The sequence below is a fragment of the Saccostrea cucullata genome, unplaced genomic scaffold (genome assembly GCF_032062105.1).
Source record: "Saccostrea cucullata isolate Sc308-1 unplaced genomic scaffold, CSIRO_AGI_Scuc_v1 ctg133, whole genome shotgun sequence".
Taxonomy (NCBI): Eukaryota; Metazoa; Mollusca; class Bivalvia; order Ostreida; family Ostreidae; genus Saccostrea; species Saccostrea cuccullata.
In genome coordinates this window covers 112,356-138,125 of record NW_026935574.1, presented here as the reverse complement: position 1 = coordinate 138,125, position 25,770 = coordinate 112,356, and the positions used below count along the sequence as shown (strand labels likewise).

At 32.6% G+C, this 25,770-nt stretch overlaps 1 protein-coding gene across 4 annotated transcripts; it reads right to left on the bottom strand.

Moving 5' to 3' along the window:
- Positions 1–49: 49 nt before the first annotated feature.
- On the bottom strand, positions 50–24,745 carry LOC134243310 (uncharacterized). Of its 4 annotated transcripts, none has more exons than XM_062725562.1 (11): positions 24,661–24,745; positions 21,543–21,716; positions 21,258–21,376; positions 16,513–16,682; positions 15,602–15,699; positions 11,338–11,532; positions 11,060–11,172; positions 8,926–10,246; positions 8,670–8,728; positions 6,233–6,337; positions 3,812–3,878 (listed from the first exon to the last, which is right to left on the bottom strand). In XM_062725562.1, the coding sequence occupies exons 1-8, from the start codon at positions 24,704–24,706 to the stop codon at positions 10,082–10,084; spliced, it is 1,080 nt and encodes a 359-aa protein (XP_062581546.1). In that variant the 5' UTR covers positions 24,707–24,745; the 3' UTR covers positions 3,812–3,878; positions 6,233–6,337; positions 8,670–8,728; positions 8,926–10,081. The 4 variants fall into 4 exon arrangements, with proteins under 4 accessions (XP_062581549.1, XP_062581546.1, XP_062581547.1 ...); XM_062725563.1 differs by lacking the exon at positions 3,812–3,878 and adding an exon at positions 4,798–4,849; XM_062725564.1 differs by lacking the exons at positions 3,812–3,878; positions 8,670–8,728 and adding an exon at positions 4,798–4,849.
- Positions 24,746–25,770: the final 1,025 nt, after the last annotated feature.

Here is a 25,770-nt window from a genome sequence, read left to right as displayed (position 1 = left end):
TAAGAAATAGGCGTAACGTTTGTACTTTCTACCTGATTGGTTAGATGTGATGTTTGTACTGTTCAAATCCGACCTATCAGACTCCTCGTAACTTTCAGTTGCTGTTTGTATACTATCCTTGGTCATGGGTACTTCATCTGAATTCTTTATGAAAGATAAAAGAATGTTCCATCTAAAACGTATTTACATTTATAATACATGTAGTGTATTTTAGGAATTATGATTGATTGTATACTGTTTAACGTCCCTCTCCAGAATATTTCACTGATATGGAGAAGTCACCATTGCCGGTGAAGGGCTGCAAATTTAGGCCTATGCTCGGCACTTACGGCCTTTGAGCAGGGAGGGATCTTTATCGTGCCACACCTGCTGTGATCCGGGGCCTCGGTTTATACGGTCTCATCCGAAGGACCGCCCCATTTAGTCGCCTTTTACGACAAGCAAGGGGTACTGAGGACCTATTCTAACCCGGATCCCCACGGGACATTTTAGGAATGAAAACCAGGTACTAAAGCAATTATAGATCAATGTTTAAACCTGAAGGCCGCATCTCTTACCCCACGCATGATTATATATTTTTTAAAAATGTGAAGGAGACATAATGTATCAGCCACGGGATCCCATGAATCAGGTACATACGAGGAGTAAGCATCCCCTGTTGACACCGGCCACACCCGCCGTAAAATCTTTGTATTGATTAGATAGATGGAACATTTTATTGTCAAATTCAGCATAAAACAAAGGCGTAAAAATTGGTATGAAACAAGTTTGCCAAATATTGATCCAATGATCGGATATATTAACTAACAAAGGCAATATAAAGAAGATAGAATTTACGAAATGACGGCTTTAAACAAGGTGTTGAAATACTGTAACATAAAATTATATGTCTTTCTCTTGATCTTACTCAACGCAAGCTCTTGGGTCGAGATAAAGTTGAAAACACCAAAATCAGGTGATTGTGGAATATTACTGTATAAATGAGGAAATCTGACGGAGGAAAAGTAGTATATACGGTAGTAGTTGTCAGTTTTCCTTTATCGTCTTAGTCACTAAAACAAATGATATGAAACAGACTATATGGGTCTTGTTTTAAGTTCACTGGGATACATCGAGTAGACATATCAATGAAAATATGATCCAGTTTAATCATTTTATGCAATTCAAACATTTCTGTACCTGTTTACATACAGCAAAAGCCCCGCCTTTGCAGTCTGTAGCAAACTCACATGATCCATTCGAACACTTTTCACACTTTAGAAAATTTTCTTCTGTAAAACCTTTATATTCATCTTCAAAAAGGATAAGTCATTAATGATTTTACATGAATACATATCGATTCACATATAAAAATGTTTTTATCCTATTTTGAAATAGCAGAGTGCACATGCATAAAATAATTTGATCAAGGACATATACGTCTCAATTTCAGAACATACCTTCACCGCTAACAAGAACTGGTTGTCTAAGAATCCCGATCTAGGTAAAATTAAGAAAAAAATTAATATTATTGATGATCTTACACGCGGCTGATGCATCGTTGATACTTATGTTTCCCAGTAAATAAGCCCCTTTTTCTTTACAGAGTTGTAAAGACTTCTTCCATCCTGTTGTTTCTGAATTTCCAGTATACCAGTACGATGCAGCTATATATAAAATGGCACTATCAAAATCACCTTAAAAAAATACCATTAATTCACAATTGCATACGATGGTTGTCCCAAAGTTTCATGGACTAAGTCCTCATCTTTTAAAGAAATATCAATCTTTTGTATGTTTCTGTGTGTAAATATTATATGTGTTGGTTTATAATTCACTTTAAACATGATCACATGAAAATAATAAATCGGACACATTCTCGGTTCGAAAACAGTCTGTGTAATTAGCACGAGCTTCTAAGTGAGCTGTGATATCTAACAACGATATTACAAATATTTTTTCAATAATTATTTGTTTTATAACAAATAAACTAAATAAAACAAGAGGCCCATGGGCCACATCGCTCACCTGAATAGCTTTGACCACTATTGACTACACTATCCCACGATGCTTTCGCATAAGTCTCAGCTTTTCTGGACCAGTAGTTCCTGAGAATATTTCCTTTTAATTCCTATATATATTTCAATGTAAAACCTGGGTTCCCTATTGTGACCCTACCCCCATGATTTGAACAATTTACAAGTCCAAAATGTAAAAAGATTACAGACGAACGAAGAGACGACGAACAAAATGTGATCGAAAAGCTCATTTTAGCCTTCGGCTCAGGTTAGCTACAAAAATAAAGTGTTGAATATGTATGGAAAACATGCAATTTTCTCTAAATGCCTGGATAGTGGATTCCTATTACTTTTTTATCATAAAATATATTTGTTCATCAATTTTCAATCAGTAGTGGCTCTTTGATTTGCATTCCTGAAAAATATTAAAGATTTAATTATTTTCCCTGCATAATATGATTAATTATGATTATATCCCCGCTTGAAAAGTTGGAGGGTATACTAGTATAGTGATCGGGATGTCCGTCCGTCTCTTAGGTTTTTGGGGTACTCAACCGTAACTTCTCTTATACCAAGGAATAAAATTTAATGAGACTTAAAGTTTCACAAAATCTTAAAATTTAATTTGCCATTATATTCAAATGGAAGATTGGGTGTCATTTAGTCAGCTCAGTGCTCACAGTATCTCTATTTTATGATTGATGATCTTTGAAGAAACACCGTGGGTAAATACACATTATCTTAAGAATTCAGATACATTTTTGTAAGCATATTCTCCATTACCCAAACATTGTTTAAAATTTATATTGCTTTCATTTCATGTAATTTCTCCGTTTTGGTAAATAAATATTTCCGTTATTGATGATTGAATACATTTATGAGTTTCATTAATTTGTGACACCGGGTTTCATGTGTTGTTGTCCAGGCAATTCAGGGACAACGCTTGCACATATATTAGATAGATTAGAAAATTCATTTAAAATTTATATAGAAATTTGTAAGAGTAGTCTGTTATAATTAACGTTAAGATGACGATATAAGAATTAAGTTCTCTCTACTTACTCGTCTCCGTACAAGTCTTTTTAAATCCTCTTTCGCAGATATTAATGGCAATATTAATGTTTTAAGTAGGTTAAACTCTGTGGTCTAGGTAAAAATTGTTGATATCCAAAGGAAGGTCTTCTCTTAAGAAATATTCCTGTGAAATATGAAAACCCTAGTTTCAATTTTTCAAAACTTATAGCCAAGGAAAAAGTGGGTCAAACTCTAACGACAAGGTCAGAATGTCAAAAAGTTACATTCATGGAAAAATCTTGACACAATGAATATACAGGTGAGATAAGAAAGCCCTAGCACCACAGTTCAGATGTTATAACCAAGATTCACAAAAGTGTGTCAATACCTCCAGTGTAACATATCAACTGATAAAGCCCAATGTTCGGGTTTTTCTTCATCACAGAACTACGATTAGTTACGGCTTCTAAAGAGCTATCCTCAAAACAGCCTGAAGAAAAATTAAATTACTGATTTTATGCAGTTACATATTCTTTGTATCATGTTCATAATCTCAGGAATGTTTTTCTTCTCAATGTCAATTCTTTTTCAAATTTTCAACATAAGAAGTAAAAAGGACCAACAATTTCCAATTTTTATTTTTTGCATTGAATTGACCAATTGTTATATGAATCCAGTCTTTTGGAGGTAAACCATTCAAACAAAGACATCTATTGAACTGAAATAAAGAAGTGGAAATGGTGAAGAACAGCGATTAGTCTCGAGAAAATCTACTAACAATACATATCTGCGAACACTGCAAATCCTTAGCATTTTTCCAGTTCAGTTTCTTAGGAGAAATGTTCTCGAATGCAAACAGTTCTCTACCTTCAAAGGTGTTCAAATGATCATTAAAGAGTTGATAACGAAAGGTTGTTTAAATATCTATTTGTCCATGTTCAGTAAAAAAAAAAATTGAATTATTACATATCCGAAACGATTTCAGTTGGATGAACTTTATTTTCAGCATTTATTAAAACTTTCTAGGAGCATATTATTAAACTAACTAGAAGTTTTATGAAATAATTAACACAGTTCGTGAGAATTTTATTTTAATTATATCATAAAAAGTGGACTACGGAATAACTAATAAAAATCAAATGGAACTCACAGTAACCATCCCTTACTTATGCAGCTATATCCCTTCATCACCTGCATATAGGTTGTCGCCAAAATTAAGTGATTCTACGATAAAGCATGATTTACATATGAACAATTTCTAAAAAAAGTTTAATTAAATGGAGGCGCACAAAAATGTTAAAGATAGTAAACAAGAATTTCAGCAATCTTGTTAAAGTCATCATTTCGGGTATACTGTGATTTTGAAAAATGTGAATTAATTATACCTTCACCGCAAATGCCTCCAAAGGGTAACATTTCAACTGACAAAGCCCAATGTTCGGATTGCTCTTCATCACATATCTACCATTAGTTACGGCTTCCACAGATCTATCCTTAAAACAGCCTTAAGAAAAAAAAATTAAATTACTGATTCTATGCACTTATATATTCATTGTATCATATTCAAATTCTCAAGAATGTTTTTTTCTTCTCAATTTCAATTATTCTATATTCCAGTTTTCAACATAAGTTAAAAAAGACCAACAAGTACCAAGTTTAATTTTATTTCTTTTTATTACCAATGATATGGATCCAATGAGATGGGGTGTAATAAGCTCTGCTGTCCTATTTTGTACTGTTTTATGGACTTTTGATCTTGAAACTGTTCTGTTTTCTGCAGAAGTGTTTCATGATCAGTTTCTTAGTGGAAATTTTCTCGAATGCAAACAGTTCTCTACCTTCGAAGGTGGTTAAATGATCATTATTAAGTAATACATGGGTATTGTCAGAATGAAACTTTGTTTAAGTTAGTATCTGTTTGTCCAAGTTCAGTAAACACTGATTTGTGTGTTTTAACATTTCTGATACGATTTCAGAATGAAACATTTTCAGCATAATTAAAACTTGTTACGTGAAGTACAGACTAAATAATAGTTATGTAAAAGAAAGATATAGTGGCATCAGTAATTATATTATAAAAAGTGGACTAAAGTACATGTATAATCAATAACATTCAAATGGATATAACGCACAGTAATCACTTTAAGCTTAAAGGTCTTTTGAAACAATACAAATCAGGACAAACTGAAAATCAGTCAAAAGTAAAATTATTATGTTCATTATTTTCTTCAAATCATACAAAAGTGTATAAATTGTCATTATTGCGCTAATTTCTCGGATATTTTATGAAATCTGAAATAATAAAATTTGCGTCTTATAAAAGGTTCAAAATACACATTGGTTACTTCATTATCAAAAATTAAAGACAATTCTTTGGTATAAGATAATGTAAGACAACTTTTTCTGGATATCTTTCGTGAATGGTCAGTTTGAAATTTATCTATGACTAAAAATATTTGCACTTGTGTACTACGTCTGTTTTTCTGACTTCAAGCAATAATTGTCAATTGACAACAAAACTATACGAAAAATAATGACTTTGTGCTTTCCTTCGTTAACTTCCTTATTTATGTAGAAAATTATCCAGTATCATGTGTTCACTAAAGCACACATGCACGATCAATTTTTAAACGGATGCAGACTACTGACAGGAAAAGATTATGTTAGATGGATCTTTTAACAACCTCGTTTAAAGACAACAATTCGTGAATTCTATAATATGTACTACAATTTTAATTGAAATATTTCAGTTTAATTTTGGGCTTTTGTTTTCATACCAAAATTGACTAAGAATCATTTTGTCTTCTTGATCATTCCATAGTGGTTTAAGGCGGTGTGACCGATCGACAGGATATGTTTACTCCTCATAGGGACCTGATCATAACCCTGAAATTTTCAAAAAATTTCTTTCTTTTTTTTTTGCTACCATTGTTCGTTGTTATCTTCCCTTTTTTTCTTATGAAAACATTCTATATCGTATATACACAATAAAAATATATGTTCACATAGAGAAATATTCTTTAGTTAATTAAATATTCACATCGAGAAATTTTCGTGAGTTTACGAAGATTGTGATATTTTTACGAGAATGAAAGTACTGTAAATATAACTTATGGACATACTTTGGTTATTCTTTTTATATACAGTGACTGCAAAACCAATTCGCTTTTTTAAATGTGGAACTTATCATAAAGAAAGTAAATACTGATATATTAACTTACTACCAATCAATAGATGTAAAACGACCATTGAGACTATAGTTGTCATTTTTCCGTTTCTGGTTGCAATATCCCTGTATTTTCTCTGTTGTATAAACTTGAAATGTCCTGGATAAATCAAGCCAGTCATAATAAGTACATTATGTAAATCGACAAGATCAACACTCACAAATAAAACACTCCTGTGTTAAATATAAGCTAGGAAACATTTAACTTTTAAAAAAAACTTCAATACCATTTCCTTCCTGAATGAATACACTGACAATGAGCTTAAAGTTAGCGCAGTAGTTTCTCATTCACTGTTATACTTTTCAAAACATGTATTTGCATATATTACATGTACATCTATCATGAACCAGATATGCTTTACAAAAACCAAAGAAAAAATGTAGATACGAGGGCTATTCATTAAATAATGTTCTGAACTCCATGAAGAACAACACGGAAATCATATGACATTAAATTTGACTTTTTCTCATGATTGATCTTTAAAGAATTCATATCAGTTGATGTGACCATTTTTCATCTCATATTTTCATTGTGAGAAGCTGGAAAACAAGGGCTATTCGAGACAATGCATTAAAAATGAATGGTAAAGAAACAGGAAAGTAGAATGAAATTAAACGCTACATTAAAGCTGCTGTAAAACTTGGTAAGCCACCCAAAGAAATATTCACTGAAATTTGTGTAATTTACAGCAACCAATGTCTGTTATACAGACACTTAAGCAGGTGGATTTCAATGAACAATAATATTATAATAGTCATCGAAAATGGGTATCGTCCTTGGCGACAAGGACTTGCAACAACCAATGTTATTTTTGCCAAAATTCAACACATCATTACTGATGATGTTTGATTAACATTAAGACATATAGCAAATTTGATAGACATCAATTTTGGGGTATTTTACACTATTTTAAAGAAACATTTGCCAGTAAAAAAAATGCTTAGTAATCAATGGTCACCCTACGTTTTGAAAATGAGCGGAAACGACAGCGTGCAAGAATATCAAAATAATTACTGTATTTTTTTTTAATCAGAAATTGTAGTTATCCATGTTTGTCTGAAATTCAAACAGATAAGGAAACTTGAATCCATTGTCTCAAAACAAAATAAAGTTTACTTGACAAAAACAGCAAGGATCTTTAAAAAAAGGCAAAAAATTGCTAGAAGACAAAGACAGTTTTATATGCCATTTTCTTAATCATTAGTGGTCTTGTTGTTTGAATTCTTATTCGGAAAGGTAGTTTAATTAGTTTAATATCTGGACACTCTAGAATGCAATTCTTTTACAAAAAAGTCTAAAAGGTTTACTCTATGTAAGGAAGGAACCAGAATCAGGAATCCACTACATTAAATTTTTCTATGCTAGCCTTCAAACCCACACTCCTTAATGAGTAAAGGCGTTTTTGGGGATAAACAGGAAGTTAATGTTTTTCACACCAACAATATTCGCCACATTTTTCACCCTTTAACTTGGGTTATTTTCCAAACTTGAAAAAAAAAGCCTTCCAGAGAGAAGAAACAAGTCTAGGAAATCACAGGATCTGCCATATTCCATTATACAAAGGGTCATACAAAAAATGAGTTTTAAAAACAATCAGTAATTGGATAAAAATATAAGGGACATGTGTTTTTTTTAACATCATAATATGTTGAATTTTAATATATATTTCAATGATCATATAGCAAAAAACCTTTTTGAAACGTTTTATATGCCATTTTCTTGAAAAGTGGTCTTGTAGTTCTCAAAACTAACAATCTAGCACTATTCACCACAGAATAATCTATTGATTAATTGAAAAGCATCTTTTGCTAAAATTTTAGCTACTACAGTGATAATCACCATGAAAATATCAGATAATGTGATTTTGTTTAACAATCTAGCACTATTCACCACAGAATAATCTATACAAAGTGTGACACCACCATGTCAAATTACTAAAAATTTTGTTTTACAATGTAAAACTTGATTGACTGAATTTAACTATTGCAAGTTTAAAAATATAAGCGATATTTGGGCGTCAAAAAAGTGAGAGGGCTCAGCAAGCCTTGCCCTCTATCACGTTTTCTTACCCTCGCCCAAATATCGCTTATATTTCAAGACAGTAACCAGATATTTTATTATTTTATATATATAACAATGATTATGAAATTGAAATTCAATTTTCAGTGACATGCAGTTGGTCACCTGATCCAAATTTTCTTGCAGATGGAAAGCAAATAAAGAGCGTTATAGAATTTGATCAGTTGACCGACTTCATGTCATATCTCAATGAAATTCTAAAAATGATATCTTATTTCTTAAATGAAAACGTTGTAGAGTATAAATGAAAATATTTTTTGTTCCTTTTAAGCTTCGTGAAAATAAAAAATAGAAACGTATCGTGATAAAGAACAATTATTCTTGGTAAATTGTATGTTTTAAAATGAATTACACGTTAGTCTATTAAGCTCGCTTTGTGAGTGTTGCTTGTCTTCGCTGTCGCAGCGCTCACTATAATAAAACTAAAAATGCACTCTTACTGTCAAGTAGCATTTGTAGCCAACTTGTCCAATGAACAAGTGGATATTTTGGTATAATATTCATTTTTTAGCCCTGAAATTATTCCTATATCTTAATATAAATTGTTTTACATTTACGTTATGACCCGAGGGTTTTAAAATTTACAATAGTATTTTACGACAGTATACCAATTAGCTGCCTTTTTCTTTGTGTGGCTCTGTATGTCCTGCCTTTTCTTTTTCATGTCTTTGACATTCCTGATACAAGAGGAGCAGAAATATTGGACTCTGAGTGAAAACATCACACATTAATAAATTCGTATGAATTTTAATAGAATCAAGCAATTGGTTTGAAAATGTGTTCAGCTTCTTTGATATTGACCATTAAACTATATTCATGTTCTGTAGCCTTAGTATATATTTATATGGAAAATGAGAGCAACAGTTTTCGATATTGACAGCTCACAGCTTCCTCCTGGTATCCCAAGAAAGATCATAATTACTACATGTATACCTTTCTGTAATTTCCAGCCACTCTCTCTGTTTAGAATGAATGGTGAGAGACGGGCCGAATTTCTCTTGAATAATGGTACTTCGCTCGATCAGCAGATCCACCAACAGATTGATACTGTCCTCTATACCATGGTTTGTCTACGTTCGTCTGCTTTGTGTCGAATTTACCTTCACCTGTTCCTAACGCGGGAATCGTAAGTGCTGTGTCTAAAACTTGTTTTGTGAAAAGCTCGTATACGGTATACGTTATTAGATATAGGTAATAGTACGTTTATGATTTGCGAATAGTTAGTGAAACGGTCGCAAGGCGCCACGATGCTTACCTGAGTAGCTATGACCCTTCCATTCGTCATCACCTATCAGATACTTTTTTCTACATTTTTTTTTGCTTTCTACCATCGGCTGATACATGTCTGAGAGAGGAACGAACGACATGAACTCTGCATGGGAGATTGTATTCTTTTAGAATGTTTTGAGCACTTTCTATTATTCAACGGGAAGATGTAAAATTTAATTTAGACTACCTGAAGATTCTTCCATATTAATTTTTTGATTTGCTGTTTCTGGGGACAAGGTTTTTAAAAACTTCTCCTTTATATGACTATACTAAACTTTGACATAAAATTCTGTCCCGACCAATAGCCCCCCCCCCCCTTTCAATTACATCCGGCGTCTATGAATTTAAAGCGTTCATCTTTCATTTGTTTAATATAAATAGGGAGTCTTCGATTTTTTTACGCACATTTCATGTAGGATATAATAAATACCGATAAGTCAATAATTATTCTGCAGTCAGTGGAGTTTTGTTTTACTTCCGAAGCGTTAATAAGCGCTACATTAAACGTAATTCAAATAAGAAATAGGTGTAATGTTTGTACTTTTTACCTGACTGGTTGGACGTGATGATTTTACTGTTCAAATCCGACCTCTCAGACTCGGCGTAACTTTCTGTTGCTGTTTGTGTACTAAACTTGGTCATGGATACTTCTTCTGAATTCTTTATAAAAGATAAAAGAATATTCAATCTAAAACGTATACACAGTGTATCTGAGGAATTAAAACCCGGTATTAAAGCAATTAAAACTGAAGGACGCGTCGCTTACCCAACGATTGTAATATAAAACAAAGATAATACAAACAGTGGCCTATCTCAACATATATAATTTTTAATGTGAAGGAAACATGATATACGAGCCCTGGGAATCCAGAGGTGGGATCAGGTGCCTACAAGGATTAAGCATGCCATCTTGACCGACCACACCCGCCGTAATTTTTTTGTATTGATTAGCAAGACAACATTTCGTTATCAAATTCAGCGTAAAATAATAACGTAAAAATTGGTATGAAATAAATTCGCCAAATATTGATCTAGTCATAGGATATATTAAATAACAAAGTCATTCTAAAGAATATAGAATTTACGAAATGACAGCTTTAAACAAGCTGTTGAAATAACTGTACTATCAACTTATCAGTGGATATATAGCATGTTTCGCTCTTGATCGTGCTCAACTCACGCTACTAGGTAGAGATAAAGTTGGAGACGTAAATACCAAAATCAGGTGATAGTGGAATAATTACTGTATAAATAAGGAAAGTTGCCGAAGGAAAAGCTGAAGGCACCGTATGTCATAAAATTTAATTGTCTATTTTCCTTTATCGTTTACATGTATAGTCAGTAAAAAAAAAATAATAAAGGAACAGACGTATCAGACTCTATGGGTCTTATTTCAAGTTCACTAGGATATATCGAGATATAAATAAAAATATGATTCATTAGTCATCTTATGTAAATCAAACATTTCTGTACCTGTTTACATACAGCAAAAGCCTTGTCGTTGCAGTCTTTAGTAAAATCACATCGTCCATTCGAACATTTTTGACACTGTAGAACATTTCCCTCTATAATATCTTCAAAGTCATCTTCATTGGTAAAAGTATAAGGCCATTAAAAATTTTATGTATAAATATCGATTCAGATGTAATTACTTTTTTTTGGGGGGGGGGGGGTTGTAACCTCCTATGAAATACACATTGCATATGCATTAATAAATTGATCAAGGACATAATTTTTTTATTTTAACGTACCTTCACCGCCAACAAGGACTGGTTGTCTAAGAATCCCGATCCAGGTAAATTCAGGCCGCGGATTATTGATGATCTTACACGCAGCTGATGCATTGTTGATACTTATGTTTCCCAGTAAATATGCCCCTTTTTCTTTACACAATCGTAAAGAATTCTTCCATCCTGTTGTTTCTAAAGTCCCACTATACGATGCAGCTATGTATAAAATGGCACAATAATATCACCTTCAGAAAATACCATTAATTCAAAATATTACATAGGATGGTTGTCCCAACGCTCCATGGACTGAGCCCTTATCGTAGTTTTGTATGTTTCTAAGTGTATATATTATATTTGTTGGTATATGATTTACAAAGTTTAAACATGACTACTTGAAAATAATAAATCGAACACTTTCTCTGTTCAAAAACAGTCTGTATACTAAGCACGAGCTTCCAAAGAATCTCAATAACAAAGCCATAGCCCGGAAAATCTTTCATAGTTTTATTAATGACCTTGAATAGACAAAATGCCATTGTTTAATCCCAGAACTCATTCTTAGATCATAAACAATCTTTGTATCAGCATGACCTTCAAGTGATTCTATTACAAAGTTATAGCCTGGAAAAGATTACACATGCAGACAGACAAACGGACTGATAAGTTGATTCCTGTATAACCCAAACGCCAGCCCCCTCCCCCCCTCCCCTCCCATCATTTGCAGGGGTACCAATATACGAATAAAATAGAAAATCAACATATGTAAAAACGTCAATTGATTATTTTAAAACACTTTATATATATATATATATATATATATATATATATAAGTTCTATATACATAAAATTGATCATATATATATATATATATATATATATATATATATATATATATATATATATATATATATATATATATATATATATATAATTATTATTATTGTCGTTATGGGTATTTCCTGTGTGGACAGAGTGGTGGATCTGTGTGGTTTTTATGTCACGTGACATGGTCATATAAATTTCAGGCGCGTGCCTAAAAAGGTACTCTACCGCTCGTACAGAACGTATGATTAGGAATTAGCAATGGAAACCAGTAAATTAGACACACACATATATATGTATGTATATATCATTTAAGGTCAAGATCTTGTATATAACTTGAGACTACTTTTTGGTGCTAGATCCTTTATGACGTCATAATCAATTTCAACTTTCTCTTTCCCGTACTTTACGGCTTTAGCAGAATTATGTAGAAAAAATTGTATTTTCATGATATTCAAGTTGAAATCATATGAAAAGTAAACCAAATACCTATATTAAATTTGATATTGATTTAAAGAAGAGGCCATGAACATACTAATTACCGTTTTCTGAGAGACTGTAGGCAATCTGGATACATTTCCTTTGTCGAATATGAGAAAAACTCCTATATTCATGACTGGTTTTCTTAATTTTTCTTTGAAAATGACAGCTTAAAATACAGTTTTTCATCTTGTTTATCTACAAATCATGCCCCGAAACACCTTATTTGACCAAGCTAAAGTTGTAAAGCATCAATAAAGGTATTTATTTCTCAAGTTTGATAAATCTGTAGGCACCTTTCATTTACTAGATCTTGACCTTAATTATTACAAACAACACATGTTGAATTGGAACACGAATGTGTTGTAATAAACGTTCTGACGAGCAGCATTCCATATCTATGAGTTGGTTATTCTTTCAATATTACTTATAAGTACAGAATAAAGAGTATAATTAATTTATATTCGGACGAACAAAGTGAGGGAGAATATAATTAAAAATGCTTTGAAGTCTTAGAAATGGTCTTGTAAAATTTTGACATTTGTACCCCACGAAGCACAAAAATGAATTTTGAACAATTTAGAATCTATATATATAATGCTTTTATATATATTATATATATATATATATATATATATATATGTTTTGTATATCTCCATACCTGATGAAGATAGGAACGAAGCGTAATCAGCCCTGGGTGTCCGACGATACAGCTTCCCTGGCCCAGTGGTTCTTGAGAAGAAGATTTTTTAAGTGTTTTCATATATTATATTTCTATGTAAAGCTTGGAATCCTAGTGTGACCCCGCCCAGCCCCCCAGGGGCCATGAATGGAACAATTATAAATCTACACTACCACAGGATACTTAAGAAATGAATTTAATTTTTGAAGATTCTTGAGGTTATGAACTACGACGCTTCACACCGGTATATTTCATGAAGCGCGTTAGCGCTTCATGATAAATATGCCAGCGTGAAGCGTCGTAGTTCATTTAAGGAACGAAGCTTATTTCAACTTATGTTATCCGATATAACATAACTTGGGGCAGTTTACGCTTTATAAACCGCGAAGCGGTTTATAAAAAAGCGTAAACTGCCCCAAGTTTTGTTATATCGGATAACATAAGTTGAAATAAGCTTCATTCCTTATAATTTAATTTCAGTGCAGACAATGAGATATTTTTCCCCCCAGAATAAGGCTTCACATTGATTAAATTTTAAAAGTAACGTCAAGCGGAGTAATACGTTTTTGACTTAACTCATTGTGACGTAGGCAAGTTATGTTATACAAAATGGATAAAATCCTTTATCCAGTCAAATGACGTGTTACAAGTAAAATTAAATTATATACCTCATGAATCTTCAAAAATTAAATTCATTTCTCATATTCACATTATTTTTCTGACGAGATACCACAAGTTACGCCATTCAACTGCCATTTTTAAAGAAAAACAGAATGCACTTTGACTACCGGTATATTGTTTAACGTCAAGTACGGTATTATGAAGTATACAAACGTAACAGTGGAGATATTCATGCTTATCCATTGTAGTTCATGAGAAAATATACGACACAAAAATATTTGAAAATGTAAATATTACCACATAAGTTTCAGTTTTTCTGGCCCCTTGTTTCTTGAAAAGATGTTTAAAGTTTTTTTTTCCAATATATTTCTATGTAAAACTTGGATTCCCTATTGTATCCCCGCCCAACTCCCGGGGGTCATGATTTGAAAATATGCTTTTACTTAAGTTTCAGCTTCTCTGGCCCAGTGGTTCTTCAGAAGAAGATCTTTAAAGATTTTTTTTTCCTTTATCTTAGTATGTAAAACTTTGATTCACTGTGATTTTAGAATTTTCCTATATATTTCAATGTAAAATCTGGGCTCCCTATTGTGGCCCCGCCCAACCCCCAGAGGTCATAATTTGGACAATGTACAATTTAAACTACCCCAGGATGCTTTCTTATAGGTTTCAGCTTTTCTGACCAGTGGTTCTTGAGAAGAAGATTTTAAGTATTTTTCTATATATTTCTATGTCAAACTTTTATTCTCTATTGTGGCCACGACCTACCCCTGGAGGTTATGACTTGATCAATTTAGAATCTACACTACCCCATAATGCTTTCACATAAATTTCGGCTTTCCTGGCCCAGTGGCTCTTGAGAAGAGGATTTCAAAAGTTTTTTCCAATATATTTCTATGTAAAACGTTGAAAAGTGGGAGGGTATACTAGTATAGTGATCGGGATTTCCGTCCGTCTGTTACGCTTTGGGGTACCCAACCGCAACTTCTCTTATACCACGGAATAAAATTTAATAAACTTTCACAAAATCTTTTGATTTCCCAAAGGAAAACATGAACACGACCATTTTTTTTCTACAACATTGAAGGGGACCCATCTTTTATCCACCGAATAAAATTTAATGATAATTTTACTAATTCTTTATTACATAATGCCTTTGTGCACCACCTATTTAACTATTTGATCTGACACTTATTTCAGGTCTCCCAGAGCAAAACATTAACTTTGCCATTATAATCAAATGGGAGACAGGAGGTATCATTTAGTCAGCTCAGTGCTCACAGAGCCTCTAGTTTAAATGATGATCTTTGAAGAAACACCGTGGGTAATACACATTATCTTTAGAATTCAGTCATTTTTGTAATATTCTCCATTACCCAAACATTGTTTAAAAATTACATTGCTTCAATTACATATAATTACCCCATTTTGGTAAATAAATATGTCTGTTATTGATAACTGATTACATTTAGGAGTTTGACATCGGGTTTTATGTGTTGTTGTCCAGGGAATTCAGGGACAACGCTTGTACATATAAACGCATATTCTAGATAGATTAGAAAATTCTTAATTCACATCTAGAAATCGTAAAAATAGTCTTGAAAGTTTATAACAAATTTCTGCTGTTATAATTTACTATTAAATGATTTAAGTTCCTTCTAATTATTACTCTCTACTTACTCGGCTCCGTACAAGTCTTTTTGAATCCTCTTAAGCAGAAAACAGGTTGAATTGTTTCATCTTTGTTTTGGACACACCTTATCACCTGACATTTGTATCTGTGTGGTTTTTATGTCATTCGCTTTTGTCTTTATATATAAAAATAGAAATAAATGAAACCAATCGCAACTTCTCAAAATCAGGCCTCTCCGAAAATTGGAACTTAGAGCTTTGCCGGAAATGCTCTAAAACATGCGATCTATACTTAATCAAACTCTGTGTAGAGACAATTAAAATAAAAACAAGTTGTATGGCAACTTGAGGCAAAGGTCCATGCAAAGTCAAGAGAAAAAAATGTTGTTACATACAAAAAGGACATACAGAAAGGACTTGTGTCAATAGATATACCGGAAAAGCCTAAACACAAACCATTCGAAATTTAAGGTTATGATCAATGTTAATGTTTTCTAAAAGTTTGTTAAAATCCATTTCAATGCAAAAGGGTCACAATTAATGGTACACAAGAAAAAGGTAAAAGTTAGTGAAACTGACAGGGTCAAAATGTAAAAATTTTACATATGAAAAAGGAAAGCCATAGCACCAACTGTTCAAAAGTTATGAAAAAGGTGAGTAAATTTTGCAAAAGTGTGTCAGATTCTAAAATTTTCATGCCAGGGTCAGGAGCTCAAATATGTTAGTACCCAAAGAAAGGTCTTGTCACTAGGAATACATATGTAAAAGATATAGCCAAAAAATTTGATAAACGGACGAACATTGCAAAATCTAAATACCCTCGAATCTTCGATAACACTGTAGAATTTTCTGACTACTATATACCTGGGGCATAAAGTATTCATTTATTTCTTCTCCAGAGCTCAATTGAATTTCCCAATTCGTATAAGCGTACGTTGTAAACGTCTACATTACTATACATACATTTTTCTGCTGTTCTGGTTGTTCTATAGACATTGTAGTGTGAAACACCCCCGCAGTCTTGTAGGTATACGTCTGTATGCGTGTCATTGCATTGAATTGGGCAATTATTAGATGAGCTAGAACCTTCCTTAGGAGGTAAACCATTCAAACAAAGACATCTATTGGACTGAAATAAAGAAGTGAAAAAGTTCTATTGCGCATCTGGATTGAGTTGCCTGAGTAAAGTTTTATTCTTTGATTTCATTGGCTCTTTAATTTGATTGGTTATTTCGTATTTTTTCATCCAATAATACATTTTCATTATAAGTATAAATTTACCGCGCTTTACCAATGTATGTCAGAGCAGTATTACGTTTTCAATAAAGAAGTATACAAGAAACATATATTGACGCAAGCGTCAAAAATCGGCCGCAGACAAATTAATTGTTCCGAAGTAATTATAGAAACTGAAATTTGCGTGACCTGTTGATTCAAATTTTTTTTATATTTTTCTGTTTAAGTATCTCCGTGACATGAATCACTTCCTACGACATTGCCGATTTTCTTCATGAATATTACATGTATAAGCAAACTATATATAGATCTCGGGTGGAAGTTTGATGTCTATGTATAGTTTTTACATAAAAAGTACAAAACTAAAGTTTAAACTTAGCTCTAACTATAGATAGTTTTACTTTAATAAAAACGCAACAAATATGTGGGCTCCTCGCTCGCTTCCAGCAGAGGATGCTCACCACCACCCCCTTCCCAACTCCCTCTAGATCCACCACTACATTTCTTCTCTGTCAGTCTCCGTTTTTTGGTGATGAGATGTGGCGGGAAAATGCTTGGCACATTGTAAAACGTGCTAGTATCCTAGCCTCCTGGGCCAAAATGTTGTAAGATTCTGCGCTTTTAGGAAATCAATATCTCATCATATTTTTGAAAAATTTCCATTTGAAATGTATAAATATGCACATCATTTTAAAATAAATACAACAAATCCTGTTTAAAAAGAGAAAGTAAAATTGTTGATATCCAACGAGGTCTTTGTTTTAGATTATGCCTAACACTCGTGTTAATTTTCTCCGCACTTCTTTCATGTCACAGTTTGGCAATCAGGATTGGATGAAACATTTACTCCATTATTTCTAAAATTTTAATTTTATGATTATTGTGCTTTTTGTTAAACATTTAGACAATCTTTGTTTAATATTCTATAATATGAATGTTAAATATTTTTATTTAATAAATTGTTTCAACTCCGCAGAAACGCACGACGACTTCAAACTTTCATATCAAATAACCGACCGCCTCCTGGCGGCCGGTAATAAAATCCAGTGTCCATCATACGCATCTTAGGGTATGTAACTTTTATATTTGATTATGTGTTTCCTTACCATTTAAAGATTTGATTTACGTTATTATTTTGATTGCAAACTTTTTACTTTATTGTATTTTTGCATTCAAAGTTGTTACTGAAATTATAATGAGTCTGTAAAATTTCAATTTGATTTGTTTACAGTACACATTTTTTCTTAGAGTTCAATTTTCTTAAACGTTTACTGTAGGTAAATTATCTCATATGTTATTTTCACAATTTCTGTAATTTTGACCTATTATGTATTTTGTTTATTTTAGATCAATTCCTTTATTTCCTTAATAAATTATGAAAACAACATCTGCCTTACTGCTCGGTTACACTAGTATACAAACAATACATATCTGAAAACAGTGCATATATATATAACACGGACCCCTGGGACTTCCATAGGTGGGATCAGGTATCTACGAGGAGTAAGCATCCCCCTATTAATCCGAAACACCCTTGAGCCCAAAATTTTGATCAGGAGGTAGTCGAATGCAGTGTGAAAAACTAGAGGTACTGTGAGCAGTGAGCTCACTAAATGATACCCCCACCTCCCGTATTATTACTGTTAATCACGTTTTATTTGCATGAACTTTATTTTCGAGTTATTACGCGAGGCATTCTCGTGAGCATATAAGTATTCCTATGGGCTTTACAGAATAATAAACACAGTCCGTGAAAATTTTGTCTCGTTTGTAAAGAGCTAATGACTATCTCACGAAAATAAGTTGTCACGAAAATTAAGTGATCTACAATGTAATCCATGTTTTGCTCTGGGCGACCCAAATAAATAAAAAATTGGCTGCATTTCATTTCCGGAATTTTTGGTAATTATCAACTTTTCATTTCCGACATTTTTTTTTAATTTCAAACATTTTTTTGCTTTTGTGATGAAGTTGAATTAAGTTTTTTTTTCAAATTTTTGTATTTTTTGTTGTGTGTAAATAGAGTAATTATATCCCGAGTTTGGTTCCGTAGTTGAGAGTGTTCGAAATAAAGCTATTTTTAGTATAACCGGTTTGGTCAGGGAGATTCGTGGCTGTTTGTCAAGAGGCGGCCATGTTTTGATTTTGTCGTGTAGTCGACGTTTCATGGCGAATTCCAGAAGTTAGTCTGGAAAACGGGTAGCCAGGAAGTCGGTAATTTACTACATGTGCATTTCTTTCTCCAGCCGGTAAGCTATTTACGTTTGTAAATATTCTGTGGGTTTTGTAGTAAATTTACGGGTGTAATGTCTGCATGTTAAAGGTACTTGGACACAGATTTGAAGTTATTTTTTTCTGTATAATATCATGAATTATATATTTTAAAAGCATTTCACATAAAAATTAATTAAAAATCTTTTTTCATTTAAAAATTATTAAAACTTCAAATTTTTTGGCGGGTTTGATTGACACATCCTCGCACCTTCACAAATTTTAACTTTATTCTTAATCCTTCGGTAAAGTACCAATCTTTTTGTGTATTAATGAGAAATATTAAAACTTTAATCCAGAAAAATAATTTTTTTTTCAGAGTAGAAATGTTACAAAGCAAAATTCCCTCACAAGTATTGTCATTCCGAACTAAATCTTGTGTGCAAATCGATCACACCCGTGTTATGTTCACAGTTTTTGTAAACAGGGCAGGAGCTCTGTTATTGTTGATTGTTTACTATTCACCGGGTGCGTTCAGCCGTCAAAGTCTGCTCACCACAACTGCACGGACTGAGAATATATTGTGTGTTTGTTTTGCTTTCGAACATGTCTACTCTGATTTTTCTGGATTAGAGTAATAATATTTTTCATTTATACACAACAAGATTGCCACTTTCCCAAAGTATTAAGAGTAAACTTAAAATTTGTGAAAGTACAAGGATGTGTCAATCAAACCCCCCAAAAATTTAAAGTTTTAATAACTTTTAAATGAAATAAGATTTTTAATTAATTTTTGTGTGAAATGCTATTAAAATATATAAGTCGTAATATTATACAGAAAAAATTACCCCCAAATCTGTGTCCAAGTACCTTTAATACAGTTTGCGGTTTGAGTTGTTTATGGGTTTTAGACTAAGAAATTATTGTTTCAGTGCGGAGGGGTTATGAGTATAAACCCGGGGCTGAAGTGGGTTTTAGGACCTCAGGAAGGCATTTGAGTCATTGGTCGAGACGGGGGCCAAAACACATTGACGACGGAAGTTGTGGTGTACACGGACAGCGTGTGTAGTGGAATTGGTGACAGTTATGGCAGTATAGAGGGGAGTGAATTTTAGTGTTATCCAGTGGGAGACCTGTGAGTCCAGGACTGGAACTAGAGAGAACGCAGTGTTCGTATTATGGAGGCCCAGTGGTGTTATGGTTGATGTAACTGTTTTTCAACGAAGTTGAATAGCCAAACTTCCAATTCAGTTTTAAAGAAATAAAACATTGAAAAGTTCATTTAGTTTAAACGGAGTTCAGATTTACAATTATTATTTAACTAAAAGTTTTTTTTCCTGCGAAAAATCTACAGTGCTGAACTTTCTTTGTTTGTTTTCTCTTATAATTACAACTGATTTGTTAAACCAGCATTTGATTTATTGCCAATTGTTTTTGTTTCAAGTTAAATCCTTTATTTCATTGTCAATATTATCTGGTTTTTTATTTAGAGTTATATTTTGATTTCTTTGTGAGAGGGGGTACATGAGAGTGCGTTTGTTTTGATATTTTCTTTTTTTTTAAATAAATTTATTTTGTTTTGTTTATTCTACGGCTTATCGTTTTCTCTACTACCTGCACAAAATCCAAAAGAACTTCATGACAGCTTTCATTTCCGACATTTTTCAAATACATATTTAGTACTTTTAGTAACAGATCTGAATACTTTACTTATGAAAATTTTGAAGAAAAAAACATAAATAAATCATTGAAATCCATTATCTGAGTTTTGTAAATCTATCAATGACTTGGACATAAGTGTGGTGCTGTCACTGACATTTAATTTAGTGCTCACTAGATTTGGTGAAAAAGTTTATGCTCATTGAACTCGTTCACCTAGACATAGTGCTACATGTATGCATATATGTGTAGACGTTTTTTTTATCAAAATTTTGTAATAAATACTTTTAAAATTTCATTTTCATTTACTTAGAAAACATTGAATTGCCGCACAGGTAAATTCCGGAAATAAAAACAAAATTATGTCGGAAATGAAAACAAAAAATGTCGGAAATGGAAACAAAAAATGTCGGAAATGCTATGCATATTTCCGGAAATGAAATGCAGCGCTAAAATACAATGACATTATGTAATAAAGAAAGTAGGGTCAACCAGATATCAAAAGGGGAAGAAACGATATGTTCCTCTACTTTATCTTACCAAGCATTCGGGTATGCTGTGATAAATTTGAAAAAATGTGAATTCATTATACCATTACCTTCACTGCAAATGCCTCCAACGGGTAACATTTCAACTGACAAAGCCCAATGTTCGGATTGTTCTTCATTATAGAACTACGATTAGTTACGGCTTTTACAGAGCTATCCTCAAAGCAGCCTGCAGTAGAAAATAAAATTTTTGATTTAAGGCACTTACATATAGTTTGCATCATATTCAAATTCTTAAGAATGTTTTTTTTTACTCAATTTCAGTTCTTCTGTCTTAAAATATCCAACATAAGAACTAAAAGAGACAAACAATTTCCTTTTTTTTTTTAGATTACCGATGATATGGATCCATTGAGACGAGGCGTAATAAGCTCCTGTCCAGTATTCCTCGATGTTGGTTATGACGTCAGGATCAGTTAACATTGAATTCTGATTTGCGCAGAAAGTCTTAGCATCTTTCCATTTCAGTTTCTCAGGAGAAATTTTCTCGAATGCAAACAGTTCTCTACCTTCAAATATGTTCAAATGATCATTAATAAGTAGAAAATGTCCTTGTTCAGTAAACAATTTTTAAATTGATTATGTGTTTTAAGATTTCTGAATCTGATACAATTTCAAAATGAAATATTTTCAGTATAATCTTAAAACTTAAATTAAGTGAAATACAGACTAACTAGATGTTATGTGAAAGAAAGATATTATGACATCGTTAATTACTAGTACTCATAGGCGGATCCAGGAATTTGTAAAAGGGGGGGTCTAACATTTTGACCTATTAGGTACTGTTTGCAACATCTACCGCTCCCAATTTTCACCCCACTTTGTTTGTGTACATGTAAATGATCTAAAGAAAATGTCTACTTCATGGCTTGAGAATTAAAAAGAAAAGCCCCCCCCCCCCAGTTTTGTGTTTGAACTCAGAGCATAAAGTTTGTACTATATAGCTGCGCTCGCTACAACGGTCACACCGTCAATATATTACTGTACAGTGGCATGCCAAAAGTGAAGATAATTTTATTTTTTCTCTTTATATTTCATTGAATACAACATTTTGTAAAATCATAGTGAAATGGTCAATTTTTGTCCAATTTAATGATTTATTTCAGTACTTAAACCAGAAAATGTGTAGTTATCTTTCTTTAAAAGATCATTACACGTTTAATATGTAGTAAAATATAGTTCATCACTAAAATTCAAGATCAATGTTGACTATATAATTCATTGTGAGTACATGACTTAAAAATTCATGTCACACTTAAATTACAATATTTTTAAATTATCAATGCTTATCAGATAAAAACTATTGATTTTAAAACTACAACAATTTCTTGGATTATCAAGAAATTTTTGATAAAATCTGTCAAGAAAATCAAATGTTGTCATACCAGCGATTTTACAAAATATTGTTTTCAATGAAATATATAAAGAAAAAATAAAATTATCTTCACTTTTGGCACACAAATGTATATGTTAGCCAATGTTCATGATACATTGTAACAACCAGCCTTCCACATGTATTTGTGTTACATAGCTGACTCTCTCTGAAGATAAAACTCAATGGTAGACCCCTCCCCTACACCGTGCCGTTCACAAACTTGAGAGTTTAAGCATAGTTTGGGGTATTTGTATCAAAATTAATGAAATTGATAATCACGTACATAACCACCCCCACGTGTAGTTTTGAAACGTGATGTTTATGTGATAAATATAGTATAATAGGCCCCTATGTGTTTTATAAAAAATATGCAAAAAACTGAAATAGCTGCAGTGCTTGTTCTACTGCCTAACCCTTTCATGAACTGAATATTTGATAAACAAAGTTTGTTCAGATCACAGGGCTTCTTATAAATTTTGTACTCAATCTGTATGTTATATATCTATTCATGGCTTGAGAATTAAAAAGAAAAGCCCCCCCCCCCCCCCCCCCCGTTTTGTGTTTGAACCACAGGGGCATCTTATCCACTCTGTTCTCTACTTCACATATAAAAATACATATGTGAAGTAGAGAACAGAGTGTATTTTTATATGTGAAGTAGAGAACAGAGTGGATAAGATGCCCCTGTGGCTTACCATAATATTTATTTCTATTTCTTTTCTTTTTTTTCTTTCTTTCCTTTTTTTCTTGATTTATATTTCTGAATTTTTTTGGGGGGTGCGGGGGGGGGGGGTGTATACATGTTTTTGGTCCGCGAAAAAGGGGGGGTCCAGACCCCCTGGACCCCCCCTCTGGATCCGCCCTTGAGTACTGTATAGAAGGTTAAAATCGCGGTCGGAAAAGATCGCGATTTGTTCAATTTTCAGCAAATCGCGGTCGTTTGAATTCGCGGAAGGGAAAAATTATACATTTTTTTAAAAGTACTTGCAAGCCTTTTTCTTTGGGTATATAATATGTGAACTGATATTTTCCGTCTCTATGTTACAAAATTTGTACATGTACATGTATATCCCGTATATCAGATAGGAAAGTAAAGTCTACATACTTGGTCGATTATGAGCCCTATTGAATAATAACAACGAAACACTGGACTGATCCCGATTTGAAGTCAAAACAATGTTACAGCATTAAGGTTTTTATTTATTTCCAGGTCCAAATCAGAAAAAAAATTCTATCGTAGTCAAAATGTTGAACTTTTAATCAAATATTTGAAATCAATTAATTGTCTTTTCCCTGTTTACCAGTAATTGCCTTGATTAAAGGTAATGACTGAGTGACACGCACGGGTGTATTTAAACAAGTATGTTTTGATAAATAATTACATCAAACGTCTACTAGATGGCAAAATTAATCGTTGGCTATAGAAATTAATTTAACAATTAACAAACTTTGAAAAAAAACATCAACAACTATGTGTTTGTAATTGATCCATACACCCGCAAAATTGTAAAGACAGTCTACATCTCGGATAAATTACTGCCTTTGTGTGTACGGAAAGACAATTTGAAATAGATTTTAAGAATCTAATCACAGATAATAACAAAATTTCAATTTATCCTTATATAAATCTTTAAAGAATTATTCACTGTATGTTGAATTCGCGGAATTTCTTTTCCCGCGAATATAGCGAATATTAACTCCGCGAGTTAATTTCATGCTGTACAGTATATTATAAATAGTGGACTACGGTATATAAACAATAAAAAATTACATGGATAAAACGCATAGTAATTATTTTAAGCTAAAATGTCCATTGAAACAGAAATCAAGAACAAACCAGACTATAAAACGCATACAAGCTCAAATCTCAGTCTTACTTTTCCTTTGATAAAAGTGAGACTGAGATCAAAAGTGAGCTCGACTAAGTTTTATAGCCCCAGAGCCAGGTACCATGGAGAAGTATCCCCTGTCGACCGCGGTCACATCCGCTTTTTATATATACAGTGATTGCAAAACCAAATAGCTTTTTCAAAATGTTGAACTTATCTTAAAGAAATTAAATACTGGTATTAACTTACTACCAATCAACAGTTGTAAAATGACCATTGATACTATAGGGGCCATTTTTCCCTTTCTGGTTGAATTATCCCTGCATTTTTCTCTGTTGACTGAACTTGAAATGTTCTGTATGAATTAGGACATTCATAATAAGTACATTATGTAAATCGGCAACAAGATCCAGACTCACAAATAAAACACGCTTGTGTTAAATATAAGCTAGGAAACACATAACTTTATAAAAAGAAAATTTTAATACCATTTCCTTCCTGAATGAATACACTCACAATGAGCTTAAAGTTAGTGCAGTATAGTTTCTCTTTGACTATTATACTTTTGTTTGCATAACATTACATGCATGTAAATGTAAAATGTCCAATTTATCTGTACTGTTAAAGAACAAGAAAAAATGTAGATATAATGACTGTCATTGTTTGTGAAATTGATCAGACAATCTAGCACTATTCCCCATAGCATAATCTATAAAAAGAGTGACATCATATCAAATTACTAAAAAATTTAGAATTTAGAAAAAAGAGTCAAAATATTTTTTTTTTAATCATAGACAGTGCACTTTTTCTGATGACCTACAAATCTCATTAAGAACCTCAAAGGGAAACCCTATAAGACAAATTAAATCTCAATAAAGATGACAAAAACCGGAATATTTAGCTACTACAGTGATAATCACTATTTACTGATTATAGGGAATTCGTGTGGTGATCATAATCTAAAAGGAAAATATCAGATAATGCTACTTTGTTTGCATTATTTTGACAAGATGCAGTTTTTTCCCCATTTTTGAATTTCGCTGATGGCATACTCTTGATATTCCATGTTTTGCCTTAAGGGTATTGAGAACTTATAACATCATTATCATCAGGTGGCTGTGATGATTTTGGGTGTGGTTGCACATTCATCTTTGCAATCCAAGGGTTTCTATTACGCTACTCTCCTCATAAACCATTGGCATACGGTGTTTAAAAAAAGTTAGGATTTTATTCTCAAGTTGTGATTAGGGTGAATCGGCATTGATCAACCAATCAGCATTTGTACCTGTTCAAATTTGAGATCACGTGACGAAAACAATCCCGTCTTTTCACGGCACCGTATGACCAGGGTTTATGAGG